Raw genomic sequence first — 21,744 nt, 5'->3', positions numbered from 1 at the left:
TTTTACGTGATTTTGTGATAACAATTAGTATCATGTAGATGTCTCATAGCTTCCTTTTCATACAGTTAGGCAGATCACAGTATTCCCGCGCTTATCTAAAGGCTAGATGATTCTATTCTCTAGTTGGTAGTTGTTAACATTGATATGTTTGTAAAGGTAGTTAGTGAAGACTTGGAAAAAATTCTGACATCTAATCCTAACCACAACTGCACTTTTGAGCAGAGACTAACCTTAAAAGGATGACAGTGTTCCAGCAGGACAGTGACCCAAAGCATACGTCAAGAAATGGTTCAGTGACAATGAAGTTGAAGATTGTGCTGGATTGGCCACCACAGTCCCCAGACCTCAACAAAATTGAACACTTGTGGGTAAAGTTAACCTCTTCATGACACATAATGTACTGGGTTCGTCATGGATCGTGTGAGGTTAATCCTCTGCAGGCTGCCGTGGGCAGTCCACGGCGATCCACGCACTTGTCAGCTTATTTCAACAGCTGACGTGTGCCTGCCAGGCGAGGATGGAATCGCGTTCCACCCGCGCCTATTAACCCCTTACATCTGCCAAAATTTGACAACGAGATGTACCAGCGTCACCATTAGCATAACTTACCTAACCCCATTGAAAGTCACGTGGTTGCCATGGTAGCAGAGGGTCATGTGATGACTCCTGTAGCTATCATGAGTCACTTTCTTTCACTGCTGGCAGAGGGCAGTGTGTGAGAGTAAGGCTGGAAACACATCTATGCGAGTAAAATCGGTCCGACTGGGCTGAAAAAAACTCGGCTGATTTTAGTTCACGTTAGGTGCGAGTGCAACGCAAGTGCGATGCTATTTCTGAATAAATTAATGATTTCTTCGGCGCTCTATTGGGAGACCCAGACGATTGGGTGTATAGCACTGCCTCCGGAGGCCACACAAAGCAATTACACTAAAAAGTGTAAGGCCCCTCCCCTTCTGGCTATACACCCCCAGTGGGATCACTGGCTCACCAGTTTTCTGCTTTGTGCGAAGGAGGTCAGACATCCACGCATAGCTCCACTGTTTGTAGTCAGCAGTAGCTGCTGGCTCTATCGGATGGAAGAAAAGAGGGCCCATATAGGGCCCCCAGCATGCTCCCTTCTCACCCGCGGTTGGTGCTTGTAAGGTTGAGGTACCTATTGCTGGTACGGAGGCTGGAGCCCACATGCTGTTTTCCTTCCACATCCCCTGGAGGGCTCTGTGGAAGTGGGATCTTGCCGGCCCCCAAGCCCTGGGACCGGGCTCCATCCACAGACCCATAGAACCTGCTGGATGTGGAGCGGGAGTGCCGTTCAGGGACAAGGCCCTGCAACTTTCAGGTACTCTGTGTCCCCGGCAGGCACGGACACTCTCAGGGCTTGCTGAGCGTTGTAGTGCGCCGGGGACAGTGGCGCTGTACGCTGGGGGTTAGGTCACTGCAGCTTTGCTGAGTGACGTTGTGTATTGGGAACTACTGCGCCGACCGCTCCTGGAGCGGCGGCGCAGCTGCGACTTGTGGTGCGCCGGGGGCTTTGCGCCGACCGCGCTTTTACGGCGGCGGCGCTTCTAACTTTAGCCCCCGGCTTCTGCGGCCTAGCGCCGCTTCGTTCCCGCCCCCACCCTGTCAATCAGGGTAGGGGAGAGACGCTGCTCAATAGGCAGCGCCGAGGGCTGGAGCTTTATTTACATGCTCCAGCCCTCTCACTAGGCACAAGGGGAAGCAGACTTCCCGCTCTTCGTCGGTGTACGCCCAGGGCCCGCCCCCCCTCTCCACAAGGACGCCGGCAGCCATTACACATGCGATCTGGCTGGGGAGAGGCAGCAGGCTCTGGGAGACCCAGACTAGAGGGATTTCTGGCGACCACACACCGCTCCTAAGCGGGCGGTAAGCTGCACAGTAGTGCTGGCCCCACTAGTGCCTCAGTGATATATAGTGTACTTTTGTCTTGGTACCATATATATATATATATATAGTTGCACTGTAGGTCGCTTCTTGGCTGGACACCCTGTACTGCTCTGAGGAGGCAGCAACATGTCATCCGCAAAACGCAAGGCTGCCAAGGCACGGGCTGTGTGCACTGTTTGTACTGCATGTGGGGCTGATCTACCGGCAGGCTCCAATGATTCACATTGTGTGCAATGTTCAGTCCCAGTGGCACTTCGTCAGCCAGAGCCTATTGTGGTGGTAGCCCAGGCAGAGACGCCTGTGAACCCTGCCCCGGTGACGGGGACAGACTTTGCAGTGTTTGCTGATAAAATGTCTGAGGCTATGACAAAAATCCTGGAGACCTTGCAGGCCAGGCCAGTTCCTCAGACCATGGACACTGCTGTGGCTATGCTCTCTGGTCCCCCTCAGTTGGAACTAATCCGTACTTCAAGGAGGTCTCAAGCATCACAAGCTGAAGTCTCTGACTCAGATGACAGTCCCAGGCAGCCTAAGCGAGCTCGCTGGGAAAGACCCTCCACGTCATCACACTGCTCAGGGTCTCAGCGAGAAGAATCTCTCTGTGATGAGACTGAGGACGGTGATCAGGATTCTAATCCTGAGGCCCCTCTCAATCTGGATGCCCCTGAGGGTGACGCCATGGTTAATGACCTTATATCGGCAATTAATAGACTGTTGGATATTTCTCCCCCAGCTCCTTCAGCAGAGGAGGCAGCTGCACAGCAGGAGAAGTTCCATTTCCTGTATCCCAAGCGTAAATTAAGTGCTTTTTTGGACCACTCTGACTTCAGAGAATCAATCCAGAAGCACGACGCTCATCCAGACAAGCGTTTCTCTAAACGTTCTAAGGATACCCGTTATCCTTTTCCCTCTGAAGTAGCCAAACGCTGGACCCAGTGCCCAAAGGTGGATCCCCCAATTTCCAAGCTTGCGGCTAGATCCATAGTCGCAGTAGAGGATGGCGCTTCACTTAAAGATGCCAACGACAGACAGATGGACCTTTGGTTGAAATCTGTCTATGAAGCTATCGGCGCGTCGTTTGCTCCAGCATTCGCGGCCGTGTGGGCACTCCAAGCTATTTCAGCTGGTTTAGCACAGGTGGATGCTATCATACATCCAGCAGTGCCACAGGTGGCGTCCCTAACTTCTCAAATGTCTGCGTTTGCGACTTATGCTATCAATGCTGTCCTAGAATCTACGAGCCGTACCTCTATGGCGGTCGCCAATTCTGTGGTTTTGCGCAGAGCCTTATGGTTAAAGGACTGGAAAGCAGATGCTGGTTCCAAAAAATGCTTAACCAGCTTGCCATTATCTAGAGACAGACTGTTTGGTGAGCCATTGGCTGAAATCATAAACCAGTCCAAGGGTAAGGACTCTTCCTTACCACAGCCCAGAGCAAGTAAACCTCAACAGAAAAAGTGGCAGTCGAGGTTTCGGTCCTTTCGAGGCTCGGGCAAGCCCCAATTCTCCTCGTCCAAAGGGACTCAGAAAAGACAAGGGAGCTCAGATTCCTGGCGGGCTCACTCATGCCCCAGGAAAGCAAATGGAGGAACCGCTTCCAAGGCGGCTACCTCATGACTTTCGGCCTCCTCCCTCCGCATCCTCGGTCGGTGGCAGGCTCTCCCGCTTTTGCGACATTTGGCTGTCTCAGGTCAAAGACCGGTGGGTAACAGACATTTTGTCTCGCGGGTACAGAATCGAGTTCAGTTCTCGGCCTCCACTTCGGTTCTTCAGAACCTCCCCACACCCCAACCGAGCAGATGCCCTGCTGCAGGCGGTGGACTCTCTAAGAGCAGAAGGAGTCGTTATCCCTGTCCCCCCTCTGGAACGGGGGCGAGGATTTTACTCCAATCTCTTTGTGGTTCCAAAAAAGGACGGCTCCTTCCGTCCTGTTCTGGACCTAAAACTGCTCAACAAGCATGTGAACGCCAGGCGGTTCCGGATGGAATCCCTCCGCTCAGTCATTGCCTCAATGTCAAAAAGGAGCCAAGACAAATGATATGTGCACACACAGAATGTGGTGAGCCTTCCTCATAAAGATGGCTGCAGCCGAGGTGCAAGATGCTGATGTCACAGCCACTCAACCTCCACACTAGGGGGGAGGGGCGGCTGCTTAGCATAAGACATGCACACTAATAAGGCTTGCACTGGGAGCCCATCATATAATGAGTGAAATGCACAGTGTCTGAACTGTGACCTATAAATGACGCCAGAAACCCAGGTCAGGCGGGCAAAACAGCACTATATAGGTGCATCTCGCACGGATACACGAGACACACAGTGTCTGAATAATGGCCTATAAATGACGCACAACACCAGGTCCAGGCGGGTCAGTTAGCACTATGAGTACATAACACATGACAGGCTCACCATTTAACCACCTGAATTCAAAAGGTCCACACACATCCTGCAAAAATGGATAAAATGTGCCATACCTCAAATAGTGAGATATTAGTTTATATTTTGGCCCAAAATATGTAAGCTCGCAATCCGTTCGTCAAGGATTCTCACACTTGCGAGTCTCTACACTGAATTAGTTAGAAAAACCAAGAACTATATCAAAAAAACACCAAAAAGGAGCCAAGACAAATGATATGTGCACACACAGAATGTGGTGAGCCTTCCTCATAAAGATGGCTGCAGCCGAGGTGCAAGATGCTGATGTCACAGCCACTCAACCTCCACACTAGGGGGGAGGGGCGGCTGCTTAGCATAAGACATGCACACTAATAAGGCTTGCACTGGGAGCCCATCATATAATGAGTGAAATGCACAGTGTCTGAACTGTGACCTATAAATGACGCCAGAAACCCAGGTCAGGCGGGCAAAACAGCACTATATAGGTGCATCTCGCACGGATACACGAGACACACAGTGTCTGAATAATGGCCTATAAATGACGCACAACACCAGGTCCAGGCGGGTCAGTTAGCACTATGAGTACATAACACATGACAGGCTCACCATTTAACCACCTGAATTCAAAAGGTCCACACACATCCTGCAAAAATGGATAAAATGTGCCATACCTCAAATAGTGAGATATTAGTTTATATTTTGGCCCAAAATATGTAAGCTCGCAATCCGTTCGTCAAGGATTCTCACACTTGCGAGTCCCTACACTGAATTAGTTTGAAAAACCACAAAGACTAATAACTAATTCAGTGTAGGGACTCGCAAGTGTGAGAATCCTTGACGAACGGATTGCGAGCTTACATATTTTGGGCCAAAATATAAACTAATATCTCACTATTTGAGGTATGGCACATTTTATCCATTTTTGCAGGATGTGTGTGGACCTTTTGAATTCAGGTGGTTAAATGGTGAGCCTGTCATGTGTTATGTACTCATAGTGCTAACTGACCCGCCTGGACCTGGTGTTGTGCGTCATTTATAGGCCATTATTCAGACACTGTGTGTCTCGTGTATCCGTGCGAGATGCACCTATATAGTGCTGTTTTGCCCGCCTGACCTGGGTTTCTGGCGTCATTTATAGGTCACAGTTCAGACACTGTGCATTTCACTCATTATATGATGGGCTCCCAGTGCAAGCCTTATTAGTGTGCATGTCTTATGCTAAGCAGCCGCCCCTCCCCCCTAGTGTGGAGGTTGAGTGGCTGTGACATCAGCATCTTGCACCTCGGCTGCAGCCATCTTTATGAGGAAGGCTCACCACATTCTGTGTGTGCACATATCATTTGTCTTGGCTCCTTTTTGGTGTTTTTTTGATATAGTTCTTTGTGGTTTTTCTAACTAATTCAGTGTAGGGACTCGCAAGTGTGAGAATCCTTGACGAACGGATTGCGAGCTTACATATTTTGGGCCAAAATATAAACTAATATCTCACTATGGCACATTTTATCCATTTTTGCAGGATGTGTGTGGACCTTTTGAATTCAGGTGGTTAAATGGTGAGCCTGTCATGTGTTATGTACTCATAGTGCTAACTGACCCGCCTGGACCTGGTGTTGTGCGTCATTTATAGGCCATTATTCAGACACTGTGTGTCTCGTGTATCCGTGCGAGATGCACCTATATAGTGCTGTTTTGCCCGCCTGACCTGGGTTTCTGGCGTCATTTATAGGTCACAGTTCAGACACTGTGCATTTCACTCATTATATGATGGGCTCCCAGTGCAAGCCTTATTAGTGTGCATGTCTTATGCTAAGCAGCCGCCCCTCCCCCCTAGTGTGGAGGTTGAGTGGCTGTGACATCAGCATCTTGCACCTCGGCTGCAGCCATCTTTATGAGGAAGGCTCACCACATTCTGTGTGTGCACATATCATTTGTCTTGGCTCCTTTTTGGTGTTTTTTTGATATAGTTCTTTGTGGTTTTTCTAATTGCCTCAATGTCCCAAGGAGATTTCCTAGCATCAATAGACATCAAAGATGCTTATCTCCACGTGCCGATTGCTACGGAACACCAACGCTTTCTGCGCTTCGTGATAGGAGACGAACATCTTCAGTTCGTGGCTCTGCCATTTGGTCTGGCGACAGCCCCCCGGGTGTTCACCAAAATCATGGCAGCAGTGGTAGCAGTCTTGCACTCTCACGGACACTCTGTGATCCCTTACTTGGACGATCTACTGGTCAAGGCACCCTCTCAGGAGGCATGCCAACTCAGCCTGAATTTTGCACTGGAGACTCTCCAGGCGTTCGGGTGGATCATCAACTTCCCAAAGTCAAATCTGTCACCGATCCAATCACTAACGTATCTTGGCATGGAGTTTCATACTCTCTCAGCGATAGTGAAGCTTCCGCTGAGCAAGCAGCGGTCACTACAGACAGGGGTGCAGGCTCTCCTTCAAAGTCAGTCGCACTCCTTAAGACGCCTCATGCACTTCCTCGGGAAGATGGTGGCGGCAATAGAGGCGGTTCCGTTTGCGCAGTTTCATCTGCGTCCACTTCAATGGGACATTCTCCGCCAATGGGACGGGAAGTCGACATCCCTGGACAGGAAAGTCTTCCTTTCCCAGACGGCCAAGGACTCTCTGCAGTGGTGGCTCCTGTCCACCTCATTATCACAGGGAAGATCCTTCCTACCACCGTCCTGGGCGGTGGTCACGACAGACGCGAGTCTGTCAGGGTGGGGAGCAGTGTTTCTCCACCACAGGGCTCAGGGTACGTGGACTCAGCAGGAGTCCACCCTTCAGATCAATGTTCTGGAAATCAGAGCAGTGTTTCTTGCCCTACTAGCCTTCCAGCAGCGGCTGGAAGGGAAGCAGATCCGAATTCAATCGGACAACTCCACAGCGGTGGCATACATCAATCACCAAGGAGGGACTCGCAGTCGGCAAGCCTTCCAGGAAGTCCGGCGCATTATGATGTGGGTGGAAGCCACGGCCTCCACCATATCCGCAGTTCACATCCCCGGCGTAGAAAACTGGGAAGCAGACTTCCTCAGTCGCCAGGGCATGGACGCAGGGGAATGGTCCCTTCACCCGGACGTGTTTCAGGAAATCTGTCGCCGATGGGGAAGGCCGGACGTCGACCTAATGGCGTCCCGGCACAACAACAAGGTCCCAACATTCATGGCACGGTCTCGCGATCAAAGAGCTCTAGCAGCAGACGCCCTAGTGCAAGATTGGTCGCAGTTCCGGCTCCCTTATGTGTTTCCACCTCTGGCACTCTTGCCCAGAGTGCTACGCAAGATCAGATCCGACTGCAGCCGCGTCATACTCGTCGCTCCAGACTGGCCGAGGAGGGCGTGGTATCCGGATCTGTGGCATCTCACGGTCGGCCAACCGTGGGCACTACCAGACCGACCAGACTTACTGTCCCAAGGGCCGTTTTTCCATCGGAATTCTGCGGCCCTCAACCTGACTGCGTGGCCATTGAGTCCTGGATCCTAGCGTCTTCAGGCTTATCCCAAGGGGTCGTTGCCACCATGAGACAGGCTAGGAAGCCCACGTCTGCTAAGATCTACCACAGAACGTGGAGGATATTCTTATCCTGGTGCTCTGCTCAGAGTGTCTCCCTGGCCATTTGCATTACCTACCCTTCTTTCTTTCCTCCAATCTGGGTTAGAAAAAGGTTTGTCGCTCGGCTCCCTTAAAGGGCAAGTCTCGGCGCTATCCGTCTTTTTTCAGAAGCGTCTAGCACGACTTTCTAAGGTGCGCACGTTCCTACAGGGGGTTTGCCATATAGTTCCCCCGTACAAGCGGCCGTTAGATCCATGGGATCTGAACAGGGTACTAGTTGCCCTCCAGAAGCCGCCCTTCGAGCCTCTGAAGGAGGTTTCACTTTCTAGACTTTCACAGAAAGTGGCTTTTCTGGTAGCGATCACATCTCTTCGGAGAGTGTCTGAGCTAGCAGCGTTGTCTTCCAAGGCTCCCTTCCTGGTCTTCCACCAGGACAAGGTAGTGCTGCGCCCCATTCAGGAGTTTCTCCCGAAGGTGGTATCCTCTTTTCATCTTAATCAGGATATCTTTTTGCCTTCGTTTTGTCCTCATGCAGTTCATCGGTATGAGAAGGATTTACATTTGTTAGATCTGGTGAGAGCACTCAGAATCTACATTTCCCGCACAGCGCCCCTGCGCCGTTCGGATGCACTCTTTGTCCTTGTCGCTGGTAAGCGCAAAGGGTCGCAGGCTTCTAAGGCCACCCTGGCTCGATGGATCAAAGAACCAATTCTTGAAGCCTACCGTTCTGCGGGGCTTCAGGTTCCATCAGGGCTGAAGGCCCATTCTACCAGAGCCGTGGGTGCGTCCTGGGCATTGCGACACCAGGCTACGGCTCAACAGGTGTGCCATGCAGCTACCTGGTCGAGTCTGCACACTTTCACCAAACATTATCAGGTGCATACCTATGCTTCGGCGGACGCCAGCCTAGGTAGAAGAGTCCTGCAGGCGGCAGTTGCCTCCCCGTAGGGGAGGGCTGTCTTGCAGCTCTAACATGAGGTATTTCTTTACCCACCCAGGGACAGCTTTTGGACGTCCCAATCGTCTGGGTCTCCCAATAGAGCGCCGAAGAAGAAGGGAATTTTGTTACTTACCGTAAATTCCTTTTCTTCTAGCTCTTATTGGGAGACCCAGCACCCGCCCTGTTGTCCTTCGGGATTTTTGGTTTGTTTGCGGGTACACATGTTGTTCATGTTGAACGGTTTTCAGTTCTCCGATGTTACTCGGAGTGAATTTGTTTAAACCAGTTATTGGCTTTCCTCCTTCTTGCTTTTGCACTAAAACTGGTGAGCCAGTGATCCCACTGGGGGTGTATAGCCAGAAGGGGAGGGGCCTTACACTTTTTAGTGTAATTGCTTTGTGTGGCCTCCGGAGGCAATGCTATACACCCAATCGTCTGGGTCTCCCAATAAGAGCTAGAAGAAAAGGAATTTACGGTAAGTAACAAAATTCCCTTCTTTACTAGCGTGTGTAATGCGTGTGTAATGCGTATTTTTTACTATGTCATCTGCCATTCAGCGCTGCTACATGGCCGCTGACAGCAGACACAGACAGCCATGTAGCAGAGCTGAATGGCAGATGACAGCAGACACAGACAGAGCCGCATAATCAGAATGAACTCGGGTGAACTTCACCCGACTTCATTGTCATGCTGCGGCTCTGTCTGTGCCGCGTCCTGATTAGCGGTCACCAGTGAAGGGCTCACCGGTGACCACTAATCCCCCGAGTGACTGAAGTTAGCAGCCCTCTCTCATACTCACCGATCCCTGGCGCCGCGCTGCACGGCATTCACACTGCTCCGGCGGCTTTTACTATTTTGAAAAAGCCGGCCGCTCATTAAACAATCTCGTATTCCCTGCTTTCCCCGCCCACAGGCGCCTATGATTGGTTGCAGTGAGACACGCCCCCACGCTGAGTGACAGGTGTCACACTGCACCCAATCACAGCAGCCGGTGGGCGGGTCTATACTGTGCAGTGAAATAAATAATTAAATAATTTAAAAAAATGGCGTGCGGTCCCCCCCAATTTTAATACCAGCCAGATGAAGCCATACGGCTGAAGGCTGGTATTCTCAGGATGGGGAGCTCCACGTTATGAGGAGCCCCCCAGCCTAACAATATCAGCCAGCAGCCGCCCAGAATTGCCGCATACATTATTTGCGACAGTTCTGGGACTGTACCCGGCTCTTCCCGATTTGCCCTGGTGCGTTGGCAAATCGGGGTAATAAGGAGTTAATGGCAGCCCATAGCTGCCACTAAATCCTAGATTAATCATGTCAGGCGTCTATGAGACACCCTCTATGATTAATCTGTAAGTGACAGCAAATAAACACACACACACACATGAAAAAATCCTTTATTAGAAATAAAAAACACAAACACATTCCCTCATTACCAATTTAATAAGCCCCAAAAAGCCCTCCATATCCGGCGTACTCCACAGACCTCCAGCGTCGCTTCCAGCATGAAGGTGACAGGAGCTGCAGAAGACACCGCCGCTCCGGTCAGCTTCACACAGCACCTGAGGTGAGTAGCGCGATCAGCTGAGCTGTCACTGAGGTTAATCGCGGCCACCGCTGGTTCCTCCAACAGTGACAGCTCAGCCGATCGCGCTACTCACCTCAGTTGCTGCTTGGAGGTGACCGGAGCGGCGGTGTCTTCTGCAGCTCCTGTCACCTTCATGCTGGAAGCGACGCTGGAGGTCCGTGGAGTACGCCGGACATGGAGAGCTTTTTGGGGCTTATTAAATTGGTAATGAGGGAATGTGTTTGTGTTTTTTATTTCTAATAAAGGATTTTTTCATGTGTGTGTGTTTATTTACTGTAACTTACAGATTAATCATGGAGGGTGTCTCATAGACGCCTGACATGATTAATCTAGGATTTAGTGGCAGCTATGGGCTGCCATTAACTCCTTATTACCCCAATTTGCCAACGCACCAGGGCAAATCGGGAAGAGCCGGGTACAGTCCCAGAACTGTCGCATATAATGTATGCGGCAATTCTGGGCGGCTGCTGACTGATATTGTTAGGCTGGGGGGCTCCCCATAACGTGGAGCTCCCCATCCTGAGAATACCAGCCTTCAGCCGTATGGCTTTATCTGGCTGGTATTAAAATTGGGGGGGACCGCACGCCATTTTTTTTAATTATTTATTTCACTGCACAGTATAGACCCGCCCACCGGCTGCTGTGATTGGGTGCAGTGTGACACCTGTCACTCAGCGTGGGGGCGTGTCTCACTGCAACCAATCATAGGCGCCTGTGGGGCGGGGAAAGCAGGGAATACGAGATTGTTTAATGAGCGGCCGGCTTTTTCAAAATAGTAAAAGCCACCGCAGCAGTGAGAAAGCCGTGCCGCGCCGCGCCGGAGATCGGGGAACGGTGAGTATGAGAGAGGGACAGAGATAGTGACGGACCGACAGAGAGAATAGAGACCGAGAGGGAGAGACCGACTGACAGAGAATAGTGATTGACAGACATTGTGAGACATCGCTCGTTTCCAGTGTTTTAGGAAACATGCAAGAAATGTATTTAGAAAATCGGATGTCACTAGGATGGTGTGAGTGCCGTCCCGTGACATCCGATTTTTTACACGCTCCCATAGACTTGCATTGGAGAAACTCGCAAAAAAGCAGCATGCTGCGATTTTTTTCTCAGTCCCATTTGGACTGAGAAAAAAATCGCAGATGAGAGCTGAATCATTCACTAACATGTGTCCGATTCCAATGCGAGATTTTCTCGCATTGCTCTACTGCGAGAAACTCGCAAGTGAGAAGCAGCCCTAAAGCCACTTTTCTCCAGATTTCAACTGTGAGCTGGAGAAATGAATGGGCGATCAGACTGCTGATCGTTATAGTCCCCAAGGGGACCTAGTAAAATAAAAAAAAAGTTAGAAAAGTTTTAAAAAATTAGAAAAAAAAAAAGTTCAAATCGCCCCCCATTCAGCCCATTGAAAATTAAAGGGTTAAAAAAATTACACATTTGGTATTGTCGCGTTCAGAAATGCCTGATCTATCAAAATATAAAATCAGTTAATCTGATCGGTAAACGGCGTAGTGGCAAAAAAATTCCAAACGCCAAAATTAGTTTTTTGGTCATTGCAAATTTGGCGCAAAATGCAGTAACAGGCGATCAAAATGTAGCATTTGCGCAAAAATGGTACCATTAAAAACGTCAGCTCGAGATGCAAAAAATTAATCCGTCACTGAGCCAAAGATCCCGAAAAATGAGAACACTGACTTTCGGAAAATGGCGCTAAAAGTGCGCTCCTTTTTTGGACAAACTTGTGAATTTTTTTTTAACTCCTTAGATAAAAGTAAACCTATACATGTTTAGTGTCTACAAACTCGTACCGACCTCAGGCATCACACCAACACATCAGTTTTATCATATACTGAACATGGTGAATAAAATATCCCAAAAACTATTATGCGATTACATTTTTTTTTTTTTTGTTTTCCAATACACTATATGGTAAAATTCATGGTTTCATTTAAAAGTACAGCTCGTCCCGCAAAAAACAAGCCCTTATATGGCAAGATTGACGGAAAAATAAAAAGGTTACAGGTCTCGGAAGAAAGGTAGCAAAAAAAAAAAAATATGGAAAATCGCCCAGGTGTGAAGGGGTTAAAGAAAAAGCTGTATACATACCCAAGTGAGTCGACCAGTATACACCAACATGGGAACGTGTAGAAGAGATCTGGGATCAGATTTCGGTTTAGTCTTGCTTGAATCTGATCGAGACTATGCCTAGAAGGATTCAGGCAGTGTTGAAAGCCAAAAGTGGATTTACAAAATACTAATTTCAATTTTGATTTTTAGACACAAAACGGTAGCCATGAAAGTGACTTGACAAGGATCTGCATAACTAATTTTATGCTAATTAGCTGAAAGTCAAATTTATGTATGAGATTGGCAAGATGATTGTCTATAAAATGAAGGTAGTCTGACTCTCGTAGGTGTAGTGGATAGTGACATATGGAGCCTGAAAGACAAAAGTTCAAAACCTTGCTACCCTTTTGCATCAGTGTGTTTACAAATCTTTGTAATGCATTTCTTTTAATGTATGTTCACCTTTCCATACACAAGATATTATTTATTTTAGTTTGAATGTTCTCTGCCATTGGGAAAGCATGGCCTATCCAATGTAACGCCAACAACTTTCTGTCTTGTGAAATGGTGTTTACCATAGGAGTTTCTGAATGCACACACTCCCTCAAAATACTGAGGACGCAGATCCTTGTTTCTAGTTGTAATTGTATGCCAAACACACACTCTAAAATGACAGCAATCCCATTCCAATAGCTCTCACTAGTCACACATTCCCCCATCATTAGCATCAGGTGGGCGCCATTCTGTCCGCAGTGGTTGCATGTACAGTGCCTTGCGAAAGTATTTGGCCCCCTTGAATTTTTCATCCTTTCCCCACATTTCAGGCTTCAAACATAAAGATAAAAAATTTAAATTTTATGGTGAAGAATCAACAAGTGGGACACAATTGTGAAGTTGAATCAAATGTATTGCTTATTTTAAACTTTTATAAAAAAATAAACTAAAAAGTGGGACGTGCAATGTTATTCGGCCCCTTTAACTTAATACTTTGTAGCGCCACCTTTTGCTGCAATTACAGCTACAAGTCTCTTGGGGTATGTGTCTATCAGTTTTGCACATCGAGAGACTGAAATTCTTGCCCATTCTTCCTTTGCAAATAGCTCGAGCCTGAGTAAGGTTCGATGGAGAGCGTTTGTGAACAGCAGTTTTCAGCTCTTTCCACAGATTCTCGATTTGGATTCAGGTCTGGACTTTGACTTGGCCATTCTAACACCTGGATACATATATTTGTGAACCATTCCATTGTAGATTTTGCTTTATGTTTGGGATCATTGTCTTGTTGAAATCTCCGTCCCAGTCTCAGGTCTTTTGCAGACTCCAACAGGTTTTCTTCAAGAATGGTCCTGTATTTGGCTCCATCCATCTTCCCATCAATTTTAACCATCTTCCCTGTCCCTGCTGAAGAAAAGCAGGCCCAAACCATGATGCTGCCATCACCATGTTTGGCAATGGGGTGGTGTGTTCAGCGTGATGAGCTGTGTTGCTTTTACGCCAAACATATCGTTTGACATTGTGCCCAAACAGTTTGATTTTGGTTTCATCTGACCAGAGCACCTTCTTCCACATGTTTGGTGTGTCTCCTAGGCGGCTTGTGGCAAACTTTAAACAAAACTTTTTATGGATATCTTTGAGAAATGGCTTTCTCCTTGCCACTCTTCCATAAAAGCCAGATTTGTGCAGTGTACAACTGATTGTTGTCCTATGGACAGACGCTTCCACCTCAGCTGTAGATCTCTGCAGTTCATCCAGCGTGATCATGGGCCTCTTGGCAGCTTCTCTGATCAGTCTTCTCCTTGTTTGAGATTAAATTTTTGAGGGACGGCCGGGTCTTGGTAGATTTGCAGTGGTATGATACTCCTTCCATTTCAACATGATCGCTTGCACAGCGCTTCTTGGGATGTTTAAATTTGTGGAAATCTTTTTATAACCAAATACGACATTAAACTTCTCCACAACAGTATCACGGACCTGCCTGTTGTGTTCCTTGGTCTTCATGATGCTGTCTGCGCTTTAGCAGAACACTGAGACTATCACAGAGCAGGTGCATTTTTACAGAGACTTGATTACACACAAGTGTCTTTTATTTATCATCATCAGTCATTAAGGACAACATTGGTTCATTCAGAGATCCTCAATGAACTTCTGGAGTGAGTTTGCTGCACTGAAAGTAAAGGGGACGAATAATATTGCACACCAGAATTTTCAGTTTATTCTTTCTTACAAAAGTTTAAAATAAGCCATAAATTTTGTTCAACTTCACAATTGTGTCCCACTTGTTCTTGATTCTTTACCATAACATTAAAATTTTTATCTTTATGTTTGAAACCTGAAATGTGGGAAAAGGTTGAAAAATTCAAGGGGGCCAAATTCTTTCACAAGGCACTGTATCATCCACCATATTCTAATTTTAAATAAAACACTTGGAGTCTTATACACTCAATGAATAAGTTAAAGTTGAGGTAACTGTTGGGACTCACACAAGGCTAGTTAGGTATTAAGTGTACCACTTCATTTTTCTTTGTCGCTCCATTGGGAGACCCAGACAATTGGGTGTATAGCTTCTGCCTCCGGAGGCCACACAAAGTATTACACTAAAAAGTGTAACCCCTCCCCTCTGCCTATACACCCTCCCGTGGATCACGGGCTCCTCAGTTTTATGCTTTGTGTGGAAGGAGGCACACATCCACTCATGCATCTCCATTTTAGTCAGCAGCAGCTGCTGATTTTATCGGTTGGAAGAAAAGAGGGCCCCCACAGGGCCCCCGGCATGCTCCCTTCTCACCCCACTAAGTCGGCGGTGCTGTTAAGGTTGAGGTACCCATTGCTGGTACAGAGGCTGGAGCCACATGCCGTTTTCCTTCACCATCCCTTAGAGGCTCTGGGAGAAGTGGGATCCTAACCGGTCATCCATTCACTGGGACCGGGCTCCCTCCGCAGCCCCTGTGGGAATCTGCCGGACAGGAGTCTATGTATCCTCAGGGACAGGGCCCTGCATCTAAAGGTACTCTGTGTCCCCATGGGGACGGTGCATGGAGCGCTTGTTTCACAGACGCTGCAGCAGCTGCTGATTTGTGAAGACCGGGACTTCCGCGCCGACCGCGCCTGTTTGTCGGCCGCGGTATTAAATTTAGTCCCCGGCTTCATTGCGGCCTAGTACCATAACTCCCGCCCCCGGGCCTGCCAGTCAGGGGTAAGGGCGGGACGGTCGACCTGACGTCGGCAGTGAGGGCTGGAGCATACTTTAGGTTTCCTCCCCCCCCTCACTGATCACTGTAGGGCCCCAGATTCCCGCACTTTACTAGTCGCCGCCCACGGCTCCCTCCTCCCCTGAGAGCTCCGGCAGCCATTTTTACACACATTCTGCCGGTGGAGGATTTCAGGAACGAGCTCTGGGAGACCTAAGGCAGGGAATCTGGTGGACACACACTCCGCTTTGGGCGGTCGGTAAGCCACACCGGTCACCCGGTGCTGGTCCCCCTAGGGTGCCGGAGTATATATATATATATTTGTATATATTTTCTCTGTTCGGCCGGGTTGTTTGCTTTTGGCTATATACCCTCAGTGATCACTCTCCTGGGAGACAACAGCATGTCGTCCACAAGGAGCAAGGGCGCTAAGGCAAAGGGTTTTTTTGCAACCTGTACCTCTTGTGGGGCTATGTTACCTGCGGGTTCCACCTACCCTCACTGTGAGCAATGCTCGACCCCTGTTGCACTTGCTCAGCCGGAGCCTCGGTCACTAGTGGGCCCCTCGGCTCAGGCAGACCCTCCTGCTTCCCCTGTCCAGGCGGCAGGGACAGAGTTTGCAGTTTTTGCTGAGAAACTCTCTGAGTCGCTTTCACAATCCATGGCTCAGTCTATGGACAAATGGTCTGCCAAGCTACTAGAAGCCTTGCAGTCCAGACCGGTCCTTACACAGGCCCCGGGCACTGTTGGATCATCGCCTCCAGGCCCCTCTCGGTCTGCGCCGCAGCGTGCTCCCGGGGTGGCCCCTAGGTCTCACGTGGAGGACTCCTGCACGGACCACAGTCCCAGACCGGCTAAGCGGGCTCGCTGGGAATCTTCCCCGACTTCCTCACACTGCTCGGGGTCTCAGCTTGAGGACTCTCTGGAGGATGAGGCGGACGTCGCAGCTCAGGGCTCTGACCCTGACGTTGCTCTCAATCTTGATACACCTGAAGGGGACGCCATAGTAAATGACCTTATATCGTCCATCAACCAGGTGCTAGATCTTTCTCCCCCCAGCTCCACCTATAGAGGAGTCGGCTTCGCAGCAGGAGAAACACCAGTTTAGGTTTCCCAAACGTACACGGAGTGCGTTTTTCGATCACTCTAACTTCAGAGATGCTGTCCAGAAGCACAGAGCATTTCCGGACAAGCGCTTTACTAAGCGCCTTAATGACACACGTTACCCCTTCCCCTCTGACGTAGTTAAGGGTTGGGCTCAATGTCCCAAGGTGGATCCTCCAGTCTCTAGACTGGCGGCTAGATCTGTAGTATCAGTTGCAGATGGCTCATCGCTCAAGGATGCCACTGACAGGCAGATAGAGCTCCTGGTGAAATCCATCTATGAAGCCACAGGTGCGTCTTTTGCCCCGGCCTTTGCAGCCGTGTGGGCACTCCAAGCTATCTCAGCTTGTCTGTCTGAGATTAATGCGGTCACACGTACCTCTGCTCCGCAAGTTGCGTCTTTGACTTCTCAGGCGTCGGCTTTTTCGTCCTATGCCATGAACGCCGTCCTGGACTCTGCTAGCCGTACAGCGGTTGCATCCGATAATTCGGTGGCAGTCCGCAGGGCCATGTGGCTACGCGAATGGAAGGCAGACTCTGCTTCCAAGAAGTTCTTAACCGGTTTGCCGTTTTCTGGCGACCGATTGTTTGGCGAACGATTGGATGAAATTATTAAGGAATCCAAGGGAAAGGACTCGTCCTTACCCCAGTCCAAACCGAAGAGACCTCAGCAACGGAAAATACAACCGAGGTTTCGGTCCTTTCGGCCCTCAGCCAAGTCCCAATCCTCCTCGTCCAACAGGCCAGAGAAGGGCCAGAGGAACTCTTATGCGTGGCGGTCTAAGTCACGCCCCCAAAAAACCGCCGGAGGCACTGCCTCCAAGGCGGCCTCCTCATGACTCTCGGCATCCCCTAGCCGCATCCTCGGTCGGTGGCAGGCTCTCCCGCTTTTGCGACACCTGGTGGCCACATGTCCAAGACCGATGGGTGAGAGACATTCTGTCTCACGGTTACAGGATAGAGTTTAGCTCTCGTCCTCCGACTCGTTTCTTCAGAACATCTCCGCCCCCATCTCGGGCCGGCGCACTTTTTCAGGCTGTGGGCGTTCTGAAGTCAGAAGGAGTGGTGATTCCCGTTCCCCCTCAGGAACATGGTCACGGCTTCTACTCCAACTTGTTCGTGGTGCCAAAGAAGGACGGATCATTCCGTCCCGTTCTGGACCTCAAACTGCTCAACAGGCATGTGAGCACCAGAAGGTTTCGGATGGAATCTCTCCGCTCGGTCATCGCCTCGATGTCACAAGGAGACTTCCTAGCATCAATCGACATCAAGGATGCTTATCTCCATGTGCCGATCGCACACGAGCATCAACGCTTCCTGCGCGTCGCCATCGGGAACGAACACCTTCAGTTCGTGGCACTGCCTTTCGGCCTGGCGACAGCCCCACGGGTCTTCACCAAGGTCATGGCATCCGTTGTGGCGGTCCTACACTCTCAGGGCCACTCGGTGATCCCTTACTTAGACGATCTCCTAGTCAGGGCACCTTCCCGGGTGGCGTGTCAACACAGCCTGACCGTCGCTCTGGAGACTCTCCAGCAGTTCGGGTGGCTTATCAACTTCCCAAAGTCCAAGTTGACACCGACCCAATCACTGACTTACCTCGGGATGGAGTTTCATACTCACTCAGCGGTAGTCAAGCTACCGCTGGACAAACAGCTTTCGCTGCAGACAGGGGTGCAATCTCTTCTTCGGGGTCAGTCACACCCCTTGAGGCGCCTCATGCACTTCCTGGGGAAGATGGTGGCAGCAATGGAGGCAGTGCCCTTTGCGCAGTTCCATCTGCGCCCACTCCAATGGGACATTCTCCGCAAATGGGACAGGAGGTCGACGTCCCTCGACAGGAACGTCTCTCTTTCCCTTGCAGCCAAAACCTCTCTTCAGTGGTGGCTTCTTCCCACTTCTCTATCGCAGGGAAAATCCTTCCTGCCCCCATCCTGGGCTGTGGTCACGACGGACGCGAGCCTGTCAGGGTGCGGAGCGGTTTTTCTCCACCACAGGGCTCAGGGAACCTGGACTCCGGTAGAGTCATCCCTTCAGATCAATGTTCTGGAGATAAGGGCAGTGTATCTAGCCCTAAAGGCGTTCCATCGGTGGCTGGAGGGCAGGCAGCTCCGCATACAGTCGGACAACGCCACGGCGGTCGCGTACATCAACCACCAGGGCGGCACGTGCAGCCGTCAAGCCTTCCAGGAAGTCCGGCGGATTCTGCTGTGGGCGGAGGCCACAGCCTCCACCATCTCCGCAGTTCACATCCCGGGCGTAGAAAACTGGGAAGCAGATTTTCTCAGTCGTCAGGGCATGGATGCGGGGGAATGGTCTCTTCACCCAGACGTGTTTCGAGAGATCTGTCGCCGCTGGGGAACGCCGGACGTCGATCTCATTGCGTCACGGCACAACAACAAGGTCCCGGCCTTCATGGCACGGTCTCAAGATCACAGAGCTCTGGCGGCGGACGCGTTAGTTCAGGATTGGTCGCAGTTTCGACTCCCTTATGTGTTTCCTCCTCTGGCGATGTTGCCCAGAGTGTTACGCAAGATCAGATCCGACTGTCGTCGCGCCATTCTCGTCGCTCCAGATTGGCCGAGGCGGTCGTGGTACCCGGATCTGTGGCATCTCACGGTGGGTCAGCCGTGGGCGCTTCCAGACCGCACAGACCTGCTGTCACAAGGGCCGTTTTTCCATCTGAATTCTGTGGCCCTCAACCTGACTGTGTGGCCATTGAGTCCTGGCTCCTAGCGTCGTCGGGTTTATCTCAGGATGTCATTGCCACTATGAGACAGGCCAGGAAACCAACGTCCGCCAAGATCTATTACAGGTTGTGGCGGATCTTCTTGTCCTGGTGCTCTGATAAGGGTTTTACTCCCTGGCCTTTTGCCTTACCCATTTTTCTTTCATTCCTTCAATCCGGAATGGACAAGGGTTTGTCACTCGGCTCTCTCAAGGGACAAGTATCGGCGCTCTCAGTATTTTTTCAAAAGCGCCTGGCAAGGCTTCCGCAGTTCCGCACGTTCCTGCAGGGAGTTTGCCACATAGTTCCACCCTACAAGCATCCGCTGGAACCCTGGGACCTTAACAGGGTGTTAATGGCTCTTCAAAAACCACCTTTCGAGCCGCTGAGGGATGTCTCTTTATCACGTCTTTCACAGAAGGTGGCATTTCTTGTGGCAATTACCTCACTCCGAAGAGTGTCGGAGCTTGCAGCGCTGTCATGCAAATCCCCTTTCCTGGTTTTTCACCAGGATAAGGTGGTTCTGCGTCCTGTCCCGGAGTTTCTCCCTAAGGTGGTATCTCCTTTTCATCTCAATCAGGATATCTCCTTACCGTCATTTTGCCCTCATCCAGTTCACCAGTGTGAAAAGGATTTGCATTCATTAGATCTAGTGAGAGCACTCCGGCTCTACGTGTCTCGCACGGCGCCCCTGCGCCGTTCAGATGCGCTCTTTGTCCTGGTCGCTGGCCAGCGTAAGGGTTCGCAGGCTTCCAAGTCAACTTTGGCTCGGTGGATCAAGGAACCGATTCTTGAAGCCTACCGTTCTTCGGGGCTTCCTCTTCCTTCGGGGCTGAAAGCCCATTCTACCAGAGCCGTGGGTGCGTCCTGGGCATTGCGACACCGGGCTACGGCTCAGCAGGTGTGTCAGGCAGCTACCTGGTCTAGTCTGCACACCTTCACAAAACACTATCAAGTGCATACCTATGCTTCGGCAGATGCCAGTCTAGGTAGGCGAGTCCTTCAGGCGGCGGTTGCCCACCTGTAGGAAGGGGTCGTTTTTCGGCTCTCTTTATTGAGGTATTCTTTTACCCACCCAGGGACTGCTTTTGGACGTCCCAATTGTCTGGGTCTCCCAATGGAGCGACAAAGAAGAAGGGAATTTTGTTTACTTACCGTAAATTCCTTTTCTTCTAGCTCCTATTGGGATACCCAGCACCCGCCCCTGTTCCCTTCGGGCTGGTTGTTCTTTTGTGTACACATGTTGTTCATGTTGAATTGTTCTTTTGGTTATGGTTTCAGTTCTCCGAACATCCTTCGGATTGAATTTACCCCAGACCAATTTATAAGTTTCCTCCTTCCTGCTTTTGCACCAAAACTGAGGAGCCCGTGATCCACGGGAGGGTGTATAGGCAGAGGGGAGGGGTTACACTTTTTAGTGTAATACTTTGTGTGGCCTCCGGAGGCAGAAGCTATACACCCAATTGTCTGGGTCTCCCAATAGGAGCTAGAAGAAAAGGAATTTACGGTAAGTAAACAAAATTCCCTTCTTTCTGCTGCTCAAATATGAGACCCATGTCTCTTTCCCATTGTGTCTTTACAGTCAGAGGAAATTTGTGTAAATGTAAAGATAATAATTGTTTATATATGGAGGAAATCAATCCCCTCTTATACACAACTGTGGCAATTGCATCAGTTATAGAGTCCTTATCAGTAGAAAGGTAATTCACGGTCTTGTGTGTTGTACTCATGGCGTAACTGAAAATATTGGTAAAACAAAACTGACTTTATGTGGAAGATTGAAATCAGTTTTATTTTCCTTGCCTTTATAGATGGAAAAGAGTGGGACGTTGTTGCATTGGGTACTGGAGAGTTAAATTTCGGACAGAACACTCAGAATGATGGGAGAATTGTTCATGATTCACATGCTATAGTTTCAGCCAGACGTTCCTTACAAAGGTAAGCTGTGTACCTATATGATAAACAAAAATGTGTTTTGTTAGCCTGAATTGATTTCAATCCCTTCCAACAGACCAAACCCTTTAGCACAGGATTACTATTCACTGGACCCTGGTGCTGTCTGCTTTATTGGCAGCTCAGACAAAAAAGGGAATCCTTTCAGGGTATATATGATAGAAATTTTGGAACAACATGTCACATATTTGTACACACTGAGTGCAGTTGGCGTGAGGGGGTGTTATAACTTGTCCTGACAGATACAGTATTGTTTTCTCTACAAAAGTGGTTCAAATTTTACCGCAAACATGCGACTCTTAGTAAATTTGCCAGGCTGTACT

At 49.7% G+C, this 21,744-nt stretch overlaps 1 protein-coding gene across 2 annotated transcripts in view; it reads left to right on the top strand.

Moving 5' to 3' along the window:
- The window catches only part of ADAD1 (adenosine deaminase domain containing 1), a 199,736-nt gene that overhangs the window by 112,703 nt on the left and 65,289 nt on the right, over positions 1 to 21,744 (top strand). For both annotated transcript variants that reach the window (XM_075348944.1, XM_075348953.1), the window contains exon 7: positions 21,280 to 21,406. In XM_075348944.1, coding sequence (XP_075205059.1) covers positions 21,280 to 21,406 — 127 coding nt within the window. The remainder of the gene's footprint in view (positions 1 to 21,279; positions 21,407 to 21,744) is intronic.

The sequence above is a fragment of the Anomaloglossus baeobatrachus genome, chromosome 1 (assembly GCF_048569485.1).
Source record: "Anomaloglossus baeobatrachus isolate aAnoBae1 chromosome 1, aAnoBae1.hap1, whole genome shotgun sequence".
In the NCBI taxonomy this organism is placed as follows: Eukaryota; Metazoa; Chordata; class Amphibia; order Anura; family Aromobatidae; genus Anomaloglossus; species Anomaloglossus baeobatrachus.
This window is presented reverse-complemented; position numbering and strand designations above follow the sequence as displayed.